This window comes from Temnothorax curvispinosus, unplaced genomic scaffold (genome assembly GCF_003070985.1).
Source record: "Temnothorax curvispinosus isolate PA1 unplaced genomic scaffold, ASM307098v1 QBEX01010036.1, whole genome shotgun sequence".
Taxonomy (NCBI): Eukaryota; Metazoa; Arthropoda; class Insecta; order Hymenoptera; family Formicidae; genus Temnothorax; species Temnothorax curvispinosus.
The window spans coordinates 153,541-170,014 of record NW_020219816.1 but is presented as its reverse complement, the minus strand read 5'-3'; the positions used below and the strand labels follow the sequence as shown (position 1 = coordinate 170,014).

At 30.8% G+C, this 16,474-nt stretch overlaps 3 protein-coding genes across 7 annotated transcripts in view; 1 reads left to right on the top strand and 2 right to left on the bottom strand.

The window, feature by feature from the left end:
• Positions 1-102: 102 nt before the first annotated feature.
• On the top strand, positions 103-8,537 carry LOC112459645 (nicotinamidase-like). Of its 3 annotated transcripts, none has more exons than XM_025023859.1 (5): positions 103-1,923; positions 3,865-4,238; positions 6,323-6,584; positions 7,140-7,286; positions 7,426-8,537. In XM_025023859.1, the coding sequence occupies exons 2-5, from the start codon at positions 4,015-4,017 to the stop codon at positions 7,786-7,788; spliced, it is 996 nt and encodes a 331-aa protein (XP_024879627.1). In that variant the 5' UTR covers positions 103-1,923; positions 3,865-4,014; the 3' UTR covers positions 7,789-8,537. The 3 variants fall into 3 exon arrangements, with proteins under 3 accessions (XP_024879627.1, XP_024879626.1, XP_024879628.1); XM_025023858.1 differs by lacking the exon at positions 103-1,923 and adding an exon at positions 2,706-2,998; XM_025023860.1 differs by lacking the exon at positions 103-1,923 and adding an exon at positions 3,457-3,799 and having other exon boundaries at positions 3,886-4,238.
• Positions 8,538-8,594: 57 nt separating this feature from the next.
• On the bottom strand, positions 8,595-11,883 carry LOC112459647 (oxidized low-density lipoprotein receptor 1). 3 transcript variants are annotated; one of them, XM_025023863.1, is made up of 6 exons: positions 11,619-11,883; positions 10,247-10,403; positions 9,713-9,919; positions 9,452-9,556; positions 8,966-9,257; positions 8,595-8,771 (listed from the first exon to the last, which is right to left on the bottom strand). In XM_025023863.1, the coding sequence occupies exons 2-6, from the start codon at positions 10,326-10,328 to the stop codon at positions 8,612-8,614; spliced, it is 846 nt and encodes a 281-aa protein (XP_024879631.1). In that variant the 5' UTR covers positions 10,329-10,403; positions 11,619-11,883; the 3' UTR covers positions 8,595-8,611. The 3 variants fall into 3 exon arrangements, with proteins under 3 accessions (XP_024879631.1, XP_024879629.1, XP_024879630.1); XM_025023861.1 differs by having other exon boundaries at positions 9,713-9,922; positions 11,619-11,882; XM_025023862.1 differs by lacking the exon at positions 11,619-11,883 and having other exon boundaries at positions 9,713-9,922; positions 10,247-10,682.
• A 993-nt stretch (positions 11,884-12,876) lies between these two features.
• The window catches only part of LOC112459650 (protocadherin beta-11-like), a 13,408-nt gene continuing 9,810 nt past the window's right edge, over positions 12,877-16,474 (bottom strand). The window contains exons 12-18 of the mRNA XM_025023866.1: positions 16,336-16,450; positions 16,187-16,256; positions 15,878-15,988; positions 15,616-15,789; positions 14,451-14,704; positions 13,823-14,094; positions 12,877-13,389 (exon numbers count right to left, since the gene is read on the bottom strand). Of these exons, the coding sequence (XP_024879634.1) occupies positions 13,300-13,389; positions 13,823-14,094; positions 14,451-14,704; positions 15,616-15,789; positions 15,878-15,988; positions 16,187-16,256; positions 16,336-16,450 (1,086 nt within the window). The 3' untranslated portion in view covers positions 12,877-13,299. The remainder of the gene's footprint in view (positions 13,390-13,822; positions 14,095-14,450; positions 14,705-15,615; positions 15,790-15,877; positions 15,989-16,186; positions 16,257-16,335; positions 16,451-16,474) is intronic.

Sequence of the window (16,474 nt, the reverse complement as noted above, 5' to 3'; positions counted from 1 at the left end):
TTCCTTCCTACATTTAACAAGTTAATGTGAAATAAATTAAATTGGATACTTATAACATAATTTTTTATAGTTTATATGTTCCTATCAGTAAATTGTTTTTAAAATCATGTATCTCTAACCAGTTATTTGTGTAATATTGGTGTCTACAACATTTTTTGCATTTTTAATTTTGCCAGTCACAATTTTATGAATGTTAAGATATTGAACACATCTTACATAAAGTGATATGTCTGATATTATATCGGATGATCAGATCAATTTGTTCGTGCATGAAAGTATAATTATTGGACTGTTATATTTATTAGAATCATCGATATTTTACATTACTTAAGTGTTTTTGTTTTAATATAACGTATAACATATATCTACTTAGCTTGTTTGCTTTGCGTAACAATATTGATTCAATCTTGCAAATGCGTCAGATTTATATATACTACATTACCTATAAATGTATGTACGTAATAGACATGAGACATGACAAAAAAGACATAGGTACATTACTTATAAATTATTATGAATTTTTAAAAGAAATTTATTAGGATTTACAATAATTAACAATTGTTAAACAAGAGAAAAGATGATACCATTATAAAGAAAGTAATCGAAATACATGTATGCTGTGCAGCATATACATGTGTGACTTTAAATTTAAATAGCAAAGATATTTAACTTGAGATATTTTATACTTTTATGGAGAAAAATTAAGAATTTTCCTATGTACAAAATTATTATTGCTATTACGCTAATGCTATTCGAACGCAATCATTGTTCAAATTATTATTTGATATAACAGTAAAAAATATGTCTTTTTAAGAAATTGGGCAAGATTTTAATAACTTTTTGTGAATTTTATACATACCGTCTCTTTTCTTCTCCACCACTTGAATCGCGTGCCGATTGCTATTCTTGAAATACAATTTTATGCCAAAGCTGGAAATATAATACCACGTTATTATCAAACGTTATTATCAATGACAATCAATTTAATATTATTGATATCGATGATCGAAAATATCAATATTTATTTATTCTTCATACAAATGTGAAAATTACTGATAGCAATTGAGTCAACTCTTAATACATTTTTCTCTTGCAGCAAAGTAATTTATTACGGATAATTTACGATTATAAAAAAATAATTATAAAAAAATTATTTTCAATGAATAATAATGGGATTCTGAATAAGTTTTGCCATCTGCATAATAATTAACGATGATAAGAACGTGGCAACACAAAATATTGAAACTTTTTCTTTGTATATAAAAATAAATGAATTATAATCAAAAGCATTGGTGTTATTAATCAAGAGAATAATAAAACAGAATAATAAACAAAATTACGGAGCTGATTGTGACAATTTAATGGTATATATACTTTTAGTATTAAATAGAATTTGTCATACACGAAAAGAATTACGTGTTATCATAATATCGACATAAATTGAATATTGAAAAGATCTTTACAAATAAAATAATTTATATTTTAAACACGAAATTCGAAAACAATGAGTTGAATAGTTTTCGCACAATATAAGTCGTACATATGTGTTGTATATATACATATAATTATCGAAGCCGGATGAAGGTAGGGCGGGTACTATATAGAGGTCATTTTTAAATAGCAAAAAGTAGACTGTAATCGTTATGACGCGAGGATTTGCCGTAGTCATACCGCTGTGTTGAAGAATAATCTTTTGCTATTGGTATCGGTATGAGTTGTTTAAGCCTAAGTCACTTTAGCATTGAATATTTTTAAAAAAGAATACTATGCTAAATATCAGTGTTATCACGTGCATTTTATATTAGATAATATAAGTATTACAACTCAGCAGAATTTTATCAAGAGACACGGTAGTGTTTCGCGTCAAGTATACGGGAAGCGAGACCGCAGCGTGACTCTTTTACGCGACGCGACGAGTTGCGGGTAGGCCGAGATTTCAGATTTACGTAGAAGGATGAAAGTCCAAATATCCATAATATAAATATATTAACGAAATTCGCGCAATCATTGTCAAGTTGTATTCTTTAAACTTAACAAAGTGTTTGCGTTTTATATTTATCTATAGAAATCTATATAAATTTAATTGCATTTTATGTACAGTGGAATTGTTACGAGCGATAAATGATATTTACGAGCAATAAACGTTATTTTAGTTGTCCGAACAGTTTTTAAAATCTTTTTAAAGTGTGTGAGTGACAAATATGTAACTATTTAATTTATGCAACACATTTTTCAAATCTGTTAATTGGTTATATAGGGGAGAATTTTTGAAAACTCGATAAATTTTTTATCCTATAGTTAATCAATACGTTTGAAAATTTAATAAAATAAAATTCTATTAAGTATTGATTTAAATGTTTCATTGTTCAAAAGCACAAAAACTATTGAGCTTTAAATGCTTTTTTGTCCTATAACCAATCAACACGTTTGAAAAAAATTAATAAAATAAAATCTTATTAATATTCTATTAATATTGGCTCTTAAAAGTTTTATTGTTCAAAAGCACAAGAAATATTAAGCTTTAAACGCTTCTCAATGAATAGTTACGCAAATATAGACCCTAATGAAAAATTTCGTCTAATTTAAAAAGTAATACATATTTTCTCTAATGATATTATTATAGAAAACTCCAAAAACTATTAGTATAACAATTTAGAAATGTACAGTCCAAAAATTATATTAAATTGAATTGAATTTTTGCGCTTATTTCGTCCTTTGTGAGGGAGCAATTGTACATTTTTTCAAAGGCATAAACGATGTGATAGGTATTCAAATATTTATTTAAAATTTTCTACGTTAGTTTCGTTTACCTATACAATCTATATCTTTCTTTCTGGATATGCCTTACATTACATATTTACAAACATGAATACAAATCTTGCGCTTATCTGCGCTTATTTATTCGTCCAAGAAAGCAGTAAGTGAGTAGACGCAGGTAAGCGCAGTCAAAGTTTGTATTCACGTGTTTTGTGAAATAAGAATAAAAAATAAGTCGGAGGTAAACTGAGTTAATGTGGAAAATTCTAAATAATAAATAGGCCACGCTCGTTATATGTAAAAACAATATAGGAAAGTCAAAGGCCAAAATACAAGCAATGAAAGATGTTACTGTTAAATTAATCTATAATTTGTTATTTAGTGATAGAAGAAACATTGTGAACGTTTTTCGACTGTATAATACTAAGCAGTCTTCTTCAGCACAATAATTGAAACAAAGAATATGAGAATTAAAAAGTAAACAACATATGTCCTTTTCTAAAAAGGAGATGTGAAGTTTATTGTTGCCGCTTTTCCGCGATGCCGATTGGTTTTCTTGCTGCGCTTACTTCATTTGCAGCTGTCATTGTATATTTTGACAGTTGTGTATAATAGGGTTAATAGTGAAATGTTAAAGATAAATAGCGCGCGCGTAGCGCGCGTCTGTAGTGTCTAGTAATATAAAAAGGCGGCATAACACAATATAAAAATGAATAAAGATGTATAATTTCATGGATTAAAAAATATGAATCGTAAAAGTAACATCGATAAGAGCAGACTATGGAAAAGATCAGAGACATGGCAAAGGTCACGAGTATAAAATAAAGTTTAAAATAATAATAAAATTTAAAATAATCTTAATTTTAGCATGCTTCTATACTTGAATACGTCAGAAATAGCTGGCTCGTAACAAGTATTGGAAAAAAAATTTTTTTTTCGCTCGTGACCGACTGCATGTCGTGTTAGGCGGCATCACGACGATCGTATTGATTGACGTATTACGTGTCTGCCTGACTACGAGTGACTACCTGAAGCGGTCCATGTAACGCTACAAATACTCATGTATACAAATACTAGTATAGATTATTTTCTGATTGGTCAACTCAGGTTTGGACACTTCCGCTCCAGATATACTGGCGGAACAAGTAACAATCGGAGCCTACGAAAATCGGAGCGACACTCGACAGTCGTGCGATCGTCGTGCTGACGTAAATAACGCAAGAGTGACGCGCGAGAGACAGCAACGTGGTGGTACGCATGGCGCAGCCGGCGAACGACGATCCTTGGTCGTCTTCGGTAACGGTACTGTCGAGATTCGGTGTTGAAGTTCAAGGGACGTTCGACTACGAAAAGTTTCGGGCGCTTTGTGCTCAGCTGTTCGACGCGGACGAGGTCGAGCAACACGAGTGGAGGGCACGAGAGGTCTTCGAGCTGTTCGACGCAGATGCGGACGGCGCATTGAACGACCAGGAATTGCACAGGTGAGGCGTGCGCAAACTCTTCTGTCGAAATTGATCGAATGAATTTCGTACACGGTTAAAAGCCAGAAGAGGTAAGGAAAAAAACGCATAAGTGAAAGAGAGAAATAGAAAATAAATAAGATATATTAGTTTCTTCGCGCATATATTTCGAGGATTCATGTTTTTGCGACACGAATTCCGGCGTCGAAGCGTCGCGTCGTTTCGTTCTGAGAGGAAAAATGTATTTAAAATTTCGAAAATAATTTATTAGAAGAAATAATTGATTAGAAATAATAATTTAATAGAAATAATAATTTATTAGAAGTAATTATAATGCCTCTTTCCCTTTACTTAGAAATAATTAATTTTTGTGTACATTTAAATTGAAAAATAAGTGCAATTAGCTAAAAACAATTAGCTGGAAACACCTCATTCAGACATACATATTATATAAGTTGAATCTCTTTCTTATCTTTACTACTTTTCGCGGAGATTTTAATTCTTCTTCACGGAATTGGATTACTCAATTTTTTAGTCAAAAAATTTTCAGTATCTTATCTCGCTATTCCGAAAAATTAGATATAAAGTGATGCAACATGCTTTAGCTATATCTCCTGGAAATACCCGATATCGATCCAACCGGAAAAGGAAAGATAAAACATCATGAATAGCATAAATAAAAATATTTCTTTTATAATAATATATCTTGTAAGGCAATTACAGTGATAATTAATAATTAGGATACCGACATTCGTTTAATAAATACATTTGTCTTTATAAACAATTCAAACTTATATTTTACATGCTATTTTTTTAATATATTTATTCGTGCAAGATTTGTTTTATTCTTCGATATAATATTTTTATTTATTATTTATTTATTTATTTATTTATTTGATATTAATATTTTTATTATTATTGTTTTCTTCTCTGTTTTTAAATTAATTTAAAACTTATAATATCATGTATCCTTTAAGTGAAAATAATCGTGAATTTCATATATGCAACTCGCAATTAGATGTAAAAATATAGTAGAAATAATAATGTAATATTTTTCCCAAATATTATTTGTATATTACTATTATCTATTGTGAAGTTCGAAATTTTACAGACATGATTATGGAAGAACAAATTACTGCGATTATCATTTCCACCCAATCCAAACATTATTTGATGTGATGTGTGTCACGCAGCGAAAACGAATAAATTCAAGATACCTCGCGCTTTCCGCGTTTATAAAAAATGCATAGGTATGCTGCTCGATACAGACACCGAGAATAACAGAGAATCCTGGGGGGGGCTGAGGAAAGCTGAAGTCGCGGACAGTGACAATAATGAATAAAATATTTTGTAATGGATGAGTACCATGTATCAAGATTTCATACATCAGAACTCTTGTCTACACACACTTATATGTAAAAAAAATTTGCAGTTTTAATTTAATTATTTTTAATTATATACTATATTATATATCGATATATTATGTACATAAATAAATTCTATATATTTGCTAGTCGTTTATTTATTGTAAAAAATACATAGAATATTATCAATATTTATCAATATTATCAATATTTAATTAATTTGGAATTATGAGGAAGAATAATGAAGTAAATAATAAAGAATTAAAAATATTATTAGAGAACAAAGTAAATCTTGTACAAATAAATATATTTAAAAAATAGCGCGCACACAAAATGTAAGTTTGATTTTGTTCAAGGTGAATGTATCTATTAAACAAATATAACAAGTATCTCAATTACCTATTTATTATTTAAAAAGAAATAATATGCATTTTGATGTCAATGCCATGTATGACATATAAAATATTGCAAATAAATAGCGGCTAGCGAATTGAATTTATTTATGTACATAATATGTCGATATATAATATAATATAATTAAAAATAATTAAATTAAAAATGATATATATGTATAATTTTTATTTTCTAAACCATTATAAAATTATTTTCCAAACCATTTGTTAAATTTTACAGGCAAGAAAATAATTCTTTTTGTTTACGCGAATAACGGGTTAAAAGCAAATTGCTAAGAGAGATAAAATCCGAATTGTTTTTCACAATATAAACAAATTCCTGTTGCAGATGTTGTAATTGGATACATGCGACTATAAATCCCGTCAACGTTTTGATAGTCGTCGATGTACAAAACGATTTCATCGATGGCACGTTGGCACTTAGAAAATGCGGCTATGGGCAGGAGGGGTTGGAAGTGTTGAAACCGATTAATCGACTTCTGAAGGATGGTCGCTGGGATAAAGTGATATATTCGCAAGATTGGCATCCCGAGAACCACATCAGCTTCTTTGACAATTTGGCGATGCGCGAATTTCATCCGGAATCTAAGGTATTTAGACGACATGTCTGCCTGATAATAAAACAGTTTATGAGTAATTCGGATCATGAAACATAAATGTTAGTGTTCTAGTTATATTCCTTTTTTTAGAAATTGCGTTGCTATTTTTTTAAATATTATTATACCTTAGTCATACATTATACTTACTTATTCATAAAATATTATACTTACAAGTAGTCATACATAAAACATTTTACCCAGACAGTGCGCATATCTAAAAGATGTCGTCTTTATATCTTTTAGACATGCGTATTGTCTGGATATATATATTAATACATTTAGACATGCGTACTGTCTGGATATAGATAATATAAAATATACAAATACAGATATCTAAATTGAACAGATATCTAAACAAATTCTTGAACAGTTCTTTTTAGATAATTCCTGGATTTTTGTGTTTAGCTAACACGTTTAAGACTTTTAAGTCCGTAGTGTTTTTTTTATGATTTTAAACAATAAATCCTATCTGATTGTGAGATAAATTTATCCTGTAATCCTATAATCCGAAATAGATCTAAAATAATTCTACAATCTGAAATATAGATCACGAAGGAAATAGCGAAGCCCTTCGACACCGTCGTTTTCTTGCAACCTCATTTAACGCAAATACTTTGGCCCAGGCATTGCGTTATGAACACCTGGGGCGCTGAATTGCATAAAGATCTACTGATATTGCCTTCTTCCGAACGGGTAATTTAACAATTTTATATAGAAAAGTTAATAGAGAGAGTTGTGTTATCATATTTGACTAAAGATTCTTTAATTGTTTAGAACCGCATAGCAAAACTGATATTAACTTTTATACATTCTTTCCCTTTCTATACTTAAGATATATAAAGGTCAGCACCCAGAGAAGGAGACATATTCAGCGTTCGAAAAAGATACAGATGGTTCCTCGGAGCTGAATAAAATTTTGTCGGCCGCTGGTGCCACACACTTGTACGTATGCGGTATCGCCTATGACGTATGTGTGAAGCAAACCTGTTTAGATGGCTTGTGGTATGGTTATCGGTTAGCCGTGATTGACGATTGCTGTCGCGGTGTGAAACCCGATGATATAACGGCTACAAAAAAATTAATTACCGAAAATGGCGGCTTAGTGACGTGCTCCGACCATGTTCTGTCCTTAGTGAACGAAGGCAAGCATAGTCTGGTGATGGCACATCACGCCGCAAAGATAATTATGTCCTAATACCTAAGACACGTAGGCACAAATTTCTTGAAAAATATTTACAATATTGATAATTTGTCGATTTTAAAGATTAGACTTAAAATAGAGAAAAGGATGAGAGAGAGAGATAAAAGGAATAGAGAAATTATTTTGTTGTTATTAGCAGTCATTGCAACGACTGATAACAAAAATAAAAAAGTAAAAGTTTACAAAATAATGTATCTATTTTTTTTACTTCTAATCTTTTCCTGTTCTATTTTAAGTCTAATCTTTAGATTCGACCAAGACTCGAAATTAGACAATATTTTTTAAGAAAATTAAAATATTTCAATAGAAATAAAAATGAATAGAAACTAATTCGACAACCATAGAGTTATAATTACAAAGCGTAAAACGAGTTCATCTTCATTCTCATGATTTAGTATAGCACTGTGTTGAAATGGAAATAGATATAGATAGAAATGAATGAGTGGAAATATATGTAGACTGAGAAGTAAAACTTTAGTAATTTTCAATACATCAAGGTTACATATCACATTAACAGCTCGTGACAAAAAATATTTATAAGTGATATAATTTATAATTAACTGTCAATTTGTTTAAATTTATGTAAAATTGCTACAAACATTATCTGCACACAGTTAGTACCAAGAACAATCTAAGAATATACCGCATTTCTGATTAAAAATGTGATTGTATACTATTTTGATATTAAAAAATGATTGTACTATTTTAATATAAAACTTTTATAATATAAATTACTAAAGATATACACATTTATAAATAAAAGTAATTCCTCAGTGTTCGTTTTGTCATCCTGTTTCCATCAGCCATTAAAACGCGTCTAATTTTTTTTATCAATCAATAATCGTGCTGTTCTTTCAATCCTGTTTGCCGATTCATCGTCGACTGTCAATTCGCAGATATATCTTTGCCTCGAGCCGCAATCTTCACCTCTGTACGAGTAAATTTTTGACGATGCGTTGAAAGTTAACTTCAAGCATCTGCAATTTAAAACATTTTATAATGCAAATATTGGTTCACCATAACAGAGCGTAATAAATTACTTTTTAACGAGCGCTTTGCAACATCGGTAATTATCGTGGAACACATAAAGGCTTTTAATATATGTACGCCATTAATAATTCTATTCTATCTATGCAAAAATATTCTATTGCTATTCAAAAGTGATACCGACCTGCCATCACCAATAACGGGTTGTTTAGTATCTTGGTGAACCGGTCTAGCACTGCTCGCCCAGATCCATAAAAGTCCTGGATTTAAGCCACCTGTCCAGAAATTTTTGCCCTTCAATTTGGCGTCCGACATCAAACCCGCGATTACATCTTGGCTCTCTTCGATTGTGTTGAATTCGACCAAGTGTCCACCCATACCGCGACAGAGACTGGCCGATGATTTCCAATTAAAATCACGATTACTGAAGTGATAGCAGTTTTGGCCCATTCTCGTGTAATTAGCAGGACAAGGTTCTGAAAAACCGATAGCAATAATAAACAACGATATATATTAAATTAAGCTGGTAAACAACAAATTTGCCTTTCTTTCTTAACATTTAATTAATGTCTTCTGAATATTTGTAGTATGAAAGAAGAAATGTAATATGGGTTGATTATAATCATTTATTTCACATCGATGACTCTTTTTTATAGTAAGGCAGTTTTACCTTTCATTTTATTGTTTCCTGCAATAACGTAGTATAACAATTCTTCTGCTCTTCTTACTCGTTTTTCTAGGTGGTCCACTCGGTATACCAATTTCTCAATGGCACCTGTAAATTTTAATTTAAGATTCTTGAATCTTATTTTTTTAATAAAAAACAAATTCTCTTATAATTTCTCTCTTCTCTATAATTGTTGTAATTACTCATAAATTATATTGATGATTGAAATTATGAAATCTCTTTGCAATCTTTTATAAATCGTACCAAGTAGGTAAAGATCAGTTTCAGAAACGTCTCTTTTATTTGATGCGGCGATTTTAGTCGACACTGTCACAGTCTTATCATCAATCTTTATTACTCGTGCGGCACGAGTATTGTTGGATTGAAGGGTGATCCAATTTTCGAGAATCTCTGCCCATGGACCATGATTCATTGTAACAGTTGTTATATTCGGTTGGGATGATGATGGCACAGCTAATAAAATTATAGTGATTATATCAGAAAATTCAATCGCACAATCGGGTAATTTGGATTGATAATTTGGATTAATAATTGAAGATTTAATAATCTAATAACAAGAACGTAATATAGTAATATAATTGAATAATAATAATTAAAGATGACATTAGAAAAAAATAGATTATTACGAGTAAGAGTATACACTTCGTACATGCTCTTATCGATCTTGTTAACTTTTCTAAAAAAATTTTAGTGATTATAGAGATAACATTAATCTTATTCTTTTGCTTTCTTAACATAAATTGTAAAAATATCGTATTTATAAATTATAATACGTACCTGATAGCACGCTGACGATTGCTATCAACGTGATAAGCGTAATTGAAGAATATAATTGCACGGCTATCTTTCCCGTCGTCATGGTTTTGAGACCGAAGAAGAAATACAGCACAGAGATGAGATCTTAGATACAGGAACTGAAAGGCCGGCGTTCAACCTTCCACGAAATGTAAAGTAAATGAAATAAAGATACTCCGTTTATCATCTGAATCAATGTTGGCGGTATCTCTGACTTTCTCCAGGAAAGTTTACGGTGGCATGTTGAAATAGCAAACATCCGGATGTAAAACGAGTACGTTGGAAAATTTCTTTATGCACTCATGTACGTGATGTAACGACGTAATTTACAAAAAAGTAACTTTCAGATACATGTAAGAGAATGTATGTATTTGAAAATACAAATATTTGCCTTTTTAAGAAAATTTGGATACTAAAATATAACATTATATATGCGTTAAGGAAATAAAGTATTTTAAAATAAGAAATATTGTGTCATAATAATGAATTCTTCCATTTCAACTCAAATTGCAATAATTTTTACAGGAGATGCATTATTCTTTTTATATTACATCTGATTATATCTGATTCTAATTGATTCTCTATTTCTCATTGTAGTCGTTGATTTACAAAAATAATATTATAATATTTTATTAGCATAATATATATTTTGGGTAAATTTATGCATATAAATACATTAAATATTTCGAAAAAAATTTTTTTTTTCAGAAAAATTGATGTTTTACATATCGAAGCATGAATTTTCAATTCATGTATGTCTCATTGCGTTTGTAACAGTAATTACGTAATGAATGAAATTAGGGAAGTTAGTATAATGATTGTCGGAGTCGGAAACAATTATCTTCTTTATCAGTTTCATTTACAGAAATGACTGGCAGGATTTATCCTTGAAATTTCAATGGACACAGATACATTAAAAATTTCTGTTTACGACTGGAGTGCAATGTATTGTAACACCTGTATTACAATATCGATTGTTTTAATTAAATATATAAGAATTATATAAGAAAATATTTTGCAAAATGCGACATGCAATATTTAATATTAAAAGATTAAAATAAAATAATAAATAGTCGACATATTAAATCAAGATTAATTAGCCTAATATTAGTTTATATTTTAAAATGTTTAATTCAAATTAACTTTTAAATTAAAATTTAATACCTTAATTAAATCTTTTACTTCTCCAACAAAAAGTATATGTTATTAAACAATACATTTTTACAATTTTAAAAATTTATGAAATTTATGTACAAAAACAGCGAGGTATTTTAAGAGAACAAATTTCTTTATAATTACTTCGTATATTAAAAAAAAAATAATCACGAAATTTATACGTCACAAATGTAAATACCTTCAATCACATGGCTTGCATGGAATAATTAACTTCTCACGAAATATTTTCACTTGGTATCACGAGTATTCCACACCCAATCATACGTTACGGAAGACTGAGAAGAAAAGATTCGAGGACGATGTCGTAGCCCAGACCTCTCTAGGTCACTTTCTCCCCACCTTAGAAGTCAAGTCACTTTCTTCGGCAAGCCTACCTCAGATGGGATTTGATAAGCTACTGATTATAATGACAGTTTATTACAATGAGATATATAAATTCATTTTTTAGAACAAATTATTACAAAAAATATCATCGGTAGAGAATATAAGAGCAGTTTGATCATTTATACTTCCGCTTAATGTTTCTTTAACAATAGATATGGTAACAAATATAAAGTGACTTTTGTAATAATAGATTAATTATTGAAATTTATATGAATGTTTTTATGATTTTTTTTTAAACTTTTCATATCTAATAACTATAGAATTTATATTATAGCATTTTTTTTAATATAAAACTCATTTCTCTCACTGCAATTATTATTGCAGAAATTGTTATGTCTTTATGTTAAGAAGCATGCTTAAAGAATGCTCATATTTTTAGCAAAGATAGAAGATGTCAAAGATAAAATCTCATCTCTTTCAAAAATTGCTTTATCGCGTTTTACCCTGAGATTTTTTTTAATCTAGTCAATTTTATGTCTAACAATTGTATTTATTGTTTCCAACGAAAGTTGCATTTCCATGAATTTTAAATCCCGCAAATGTTCTTTCATTTACTCGTGTAATTACTCGCGAAGATCGACCTACTGACACGGTTTCCTCTGTGCATTCGAATATCGGTGGCTTTAACAAAGCGCAAACGCGGAAATTTCATCTGCTTCTTAATGATAGAAGCGTGTGAAGTCATTATATATACTTTCTCGTTATAACGCGGCTCACGCAACTTGTAAGTAATTTGTATTCTTATGCATTAAACTTTCATCTTTGCGGCGTGTAATAGCGAGCAATTGAACGTTTCCTCGAATAATTTTGTTAAAATGAAACTAGCGGTTTAGAAATCTGTGATAACTCTTAAAGTATAGTGAAGTAGTAAGCATCAGACACAGAACAATGTTTCACGTACAAAATTTAAATTATCGATAATTTATCAATTTTATTAACAAGGTGATTAAAAATATACGGTAACTATACAATCGTAATGTTTCTTGTACATTAACAATATAATTATCAAAAATATTTTATTATTTCTTTTCTTAATTAATTTGTATTGATAATATTTATAGGATATCATCGGACTTATCGTCATGTTCCAATTCGCTATTTCTTTACTTCTTCCCCATTTTAATGTAAATTTTAACATGAAAGCTTGCTCTTTGTAATATTTTGCCATTGTTGAATTTCTAGCACAATTTCTAATGATTACTTCTTATTATATCGGAGATCAATGTCGAATCGTGCAGATAATGAATGTAATCCATTCAGGATGATGCGAATTAACGCTATGCTGCGCAGATAACACAGATACTCTGTGGACCGAATACGCGGGTAAGGTCGCATCGCGTTGCGATGTTTCGAAATTCATTCACAGAATTTCGACATCAACGAGACTTTATTTAACTGAATTGGTCAAACAGCGCTTACAACAGTCTTCCGCCATCATTATCGGACATTCGTCCCATTTACAAAATAACGGATCGTTAGAAGTATACGGTGAGATTGAGCCTCTCGTTGCCAGCTTGATTGTCTCCGGTTCGCGTTTCCGCTGCGACCTCGACACTATCCACGGTCTGGAAAACGATAAATACTTCTGTCTCCATTGTGTTCTCCATCTATCTGCTCTTCAGGATTGCATGAAGTTTTGTATTTGCAAGCGAACTTGGATTTAATTATTTCTCTTGCATAAGTCAATGCAATTGTATTCCTTAGAAAACAGTTAGTATCGTGAGACGTTATTCTCTATTTAAATCGCTCAATACAATGTGGAAAATATTACGGTTCTGATGTAGTTTCAATTGTTTAAATTATTGTTGTTTAAATCTTTCAAGCTAAATTTGTTTAACAATTCGCAATATTTCTATAAAACACTTCTCTGTTTATATAAAACCAACTTATAAAATATTACATCTTTTCTTTAATATTTGTTGTACAATGTGGAATTTAGATAAAGAATCTGTGAATTAATTTAGTTGCTAGATTGCAAATTTGTCGCAAGATAACTACCCTGTCGTCGTCGTCCCAGGACAACTTCTTGATCCTCGGCAAGGCCGAACTAGCGGGCCACGTTGGCACCAGAGAGTCTGGCGGATCTCCGGAATAATTGGAAGAGTCGTGGGATCCAGCATCCAGATTAGTTCTAGCACTCAAGTCATTCATATTTTGTACCAATCCGCCAATATTGGGAATGTTCGAAGTGGCTGATAAAGCTGGTGGATTCGGGGCGGGCGCTACTTTATGCCGGGCGTACAGTGGTAATTGTCTCGCCGACGCTATACCTAGTAAAAATACGAGAAAGAAATAGAATGTTTTAACATTATAAATCTTTGACAATAGGATTTTACGAAAACTCTGTAATTTCAGATCGCTTCAGGAAGGAGAAAGATATACCTATACATATATATATATAATCGCGGTATACGTAAAGAAGAAATCTTATTTTAGTAATTACATCGAGCAGTTTTTGGTAATCAGTTAATAAATATATACAATTAATAAATAGATGTATAAAAAAAGAAAGACATGTGAAGAGTTATAGAATCAAAATAAAGTATGTCGAGTTAAATTATGCCGAGCGCGAAGAATAGAAAGCTTGTGCAGTATTGCTCGACTTGTGCTGCCTATAGAAACGTACTTTTGATTGTAGCACTGTACGAGCTTTCATTGGTTTCTCCGAAGACGGGATTATCGATTTCGTTACAGCTGTCCACGTTATCATTCTCGTTGCCATCGATATCGTGACGCCGATTCCGCGGGCCCTCCAAGGCGTCCTGAAGAACGTTGGCACCTAGTACTTGCGGAGTTGGACTCAGAGCTGAGGGAACCGGTGATTTTTCGCGGTATCCTGTACCCACAGAGCTGACCGAACTCCCGCTTTTTGGCCTTTTACTTATAAAAAAAAGTGTGTTATTTGTTAATAAAATCTCTCTTAATCCAATAAAAATTTTGGAATATTTTTAACTCTAATATTTTTGTTGTAAATTCTTGACAAATCAGAAATCAGAAAATTAAAAATGTATAAAGAGAAAACATATGATGTAATCATAGCGCTTAGTTATTATTACATGTCTATTAGGGTGTGTCATTTTGGAGCAACTTTTTTTTTTCATTTCACGAATAGCATATATACTTGCAGGAAGGTAAAATAAGATACCTGTTAAAATTTTAGCCCTTAATATTAATATTAACAGGTCGCTCATCGCGATTTTTTATTTTTCATTTAGTAAGATAGAAAAAATTAAGGTTTAAAGTTCGAAGTATAAACCTTAATGTCGTCTAAATGGTTATATTTATGAAAAAAACATAAGAGACCTTTTTTGTAGATCGTTAAATTTTATACAAAAATATGTATTGATTATTTCATAATTTTTGATAGTCGATATAATACAACATTCATAAGAAGCAAAAACAAGTTTTATAAAATTTATCAAACTTTAACTTTGAATATCTTTTGAACCGTTAAATTTATGAAAAAATGATAAGAGATCTTTTTTGTAGAGCGGTAAATTTCTACAGAAAATCTATGTGGCGCAATGCTGTATTACTGTTTGTTAGATAGTTATAAAATTTTTTCTATTTTACTAAATGATGAAAAATAAAAAATCGCGATGAGCGACCTGTTAATATTAATATTAAGGGCTAAAATTTTAACAGGTATCTTATTTTACCTTCCTGCAAGTATATATGCTATTCGTAAAATGAAAAAAAAAGTTGCTCCAAAAGAACACACCCTAGTGTCTATACATTAATATTATTCCATTATTACATAGTTATAAATTGTGTTTGACACATTTACTCACTGTTTATAAATGTAAAGAATGAGAATAAGTATGACAACTCCAAGAAGCCCCAAAACTGCGCCGAAGATTGCAACTAATAGCACGCTGCCACCGAGCCAAGCGGGTGCGGCTCTCGCTGCGATCGGCAAAGAGCCGCCGTTCGGTATGTGAACGATCACCGGGATCATGCTGGATCTAAAGAAATTGCAGGCAAACACAGATTAACATCTAAAATAATTGTTAACAGTAAGTTAAATAATCTCATACAAACTTATAAATATACCTGGGCGGTTTCCCGGTATCGGTAGCTACCGCTATAAATCTGGCCAAAGATCCATTAAACGAACCTAGCGATCTCAGCACTAATTCTCCGTTATCTCTAATCTCGAAGGATCTGAAAATAATATAATTTATATATAATTACTAAAAATAATTATAATTATTTTGCGAAGAATAAAATGTACACGTATAACTCTTATTTAATTAAAAGATTTTTTTTTAAATTAAGATTAAATACATCTTACTTTTTATGTATATTATTTTCATATGTAATTTTACTACTGAGCTATTAAAATTTATTATAATTTTATACCTTGCATCTTGTCCTCTGAGGGATAGGCTGACTTTGTCTCCCCTGTCGCCGTCAGCTGCTTCTAATTTCCCTGAAAAGTTGCATGTTCCTTGAATATCGAGAGTAATAGAACGTTGATAGAAATTTAATTTAACAAAGAGAAGATTTACCTACGACGGAGCCTTCTCTCGCGGAATGAGCATGAAATTCATATCGGGAATATTGGAATCGAGGTTCCCATTCGTTCACGTCTTCGACTGAAACGTTTACACGTGAGGTATCGTTCTGAAAAAAATATTCATACATTGT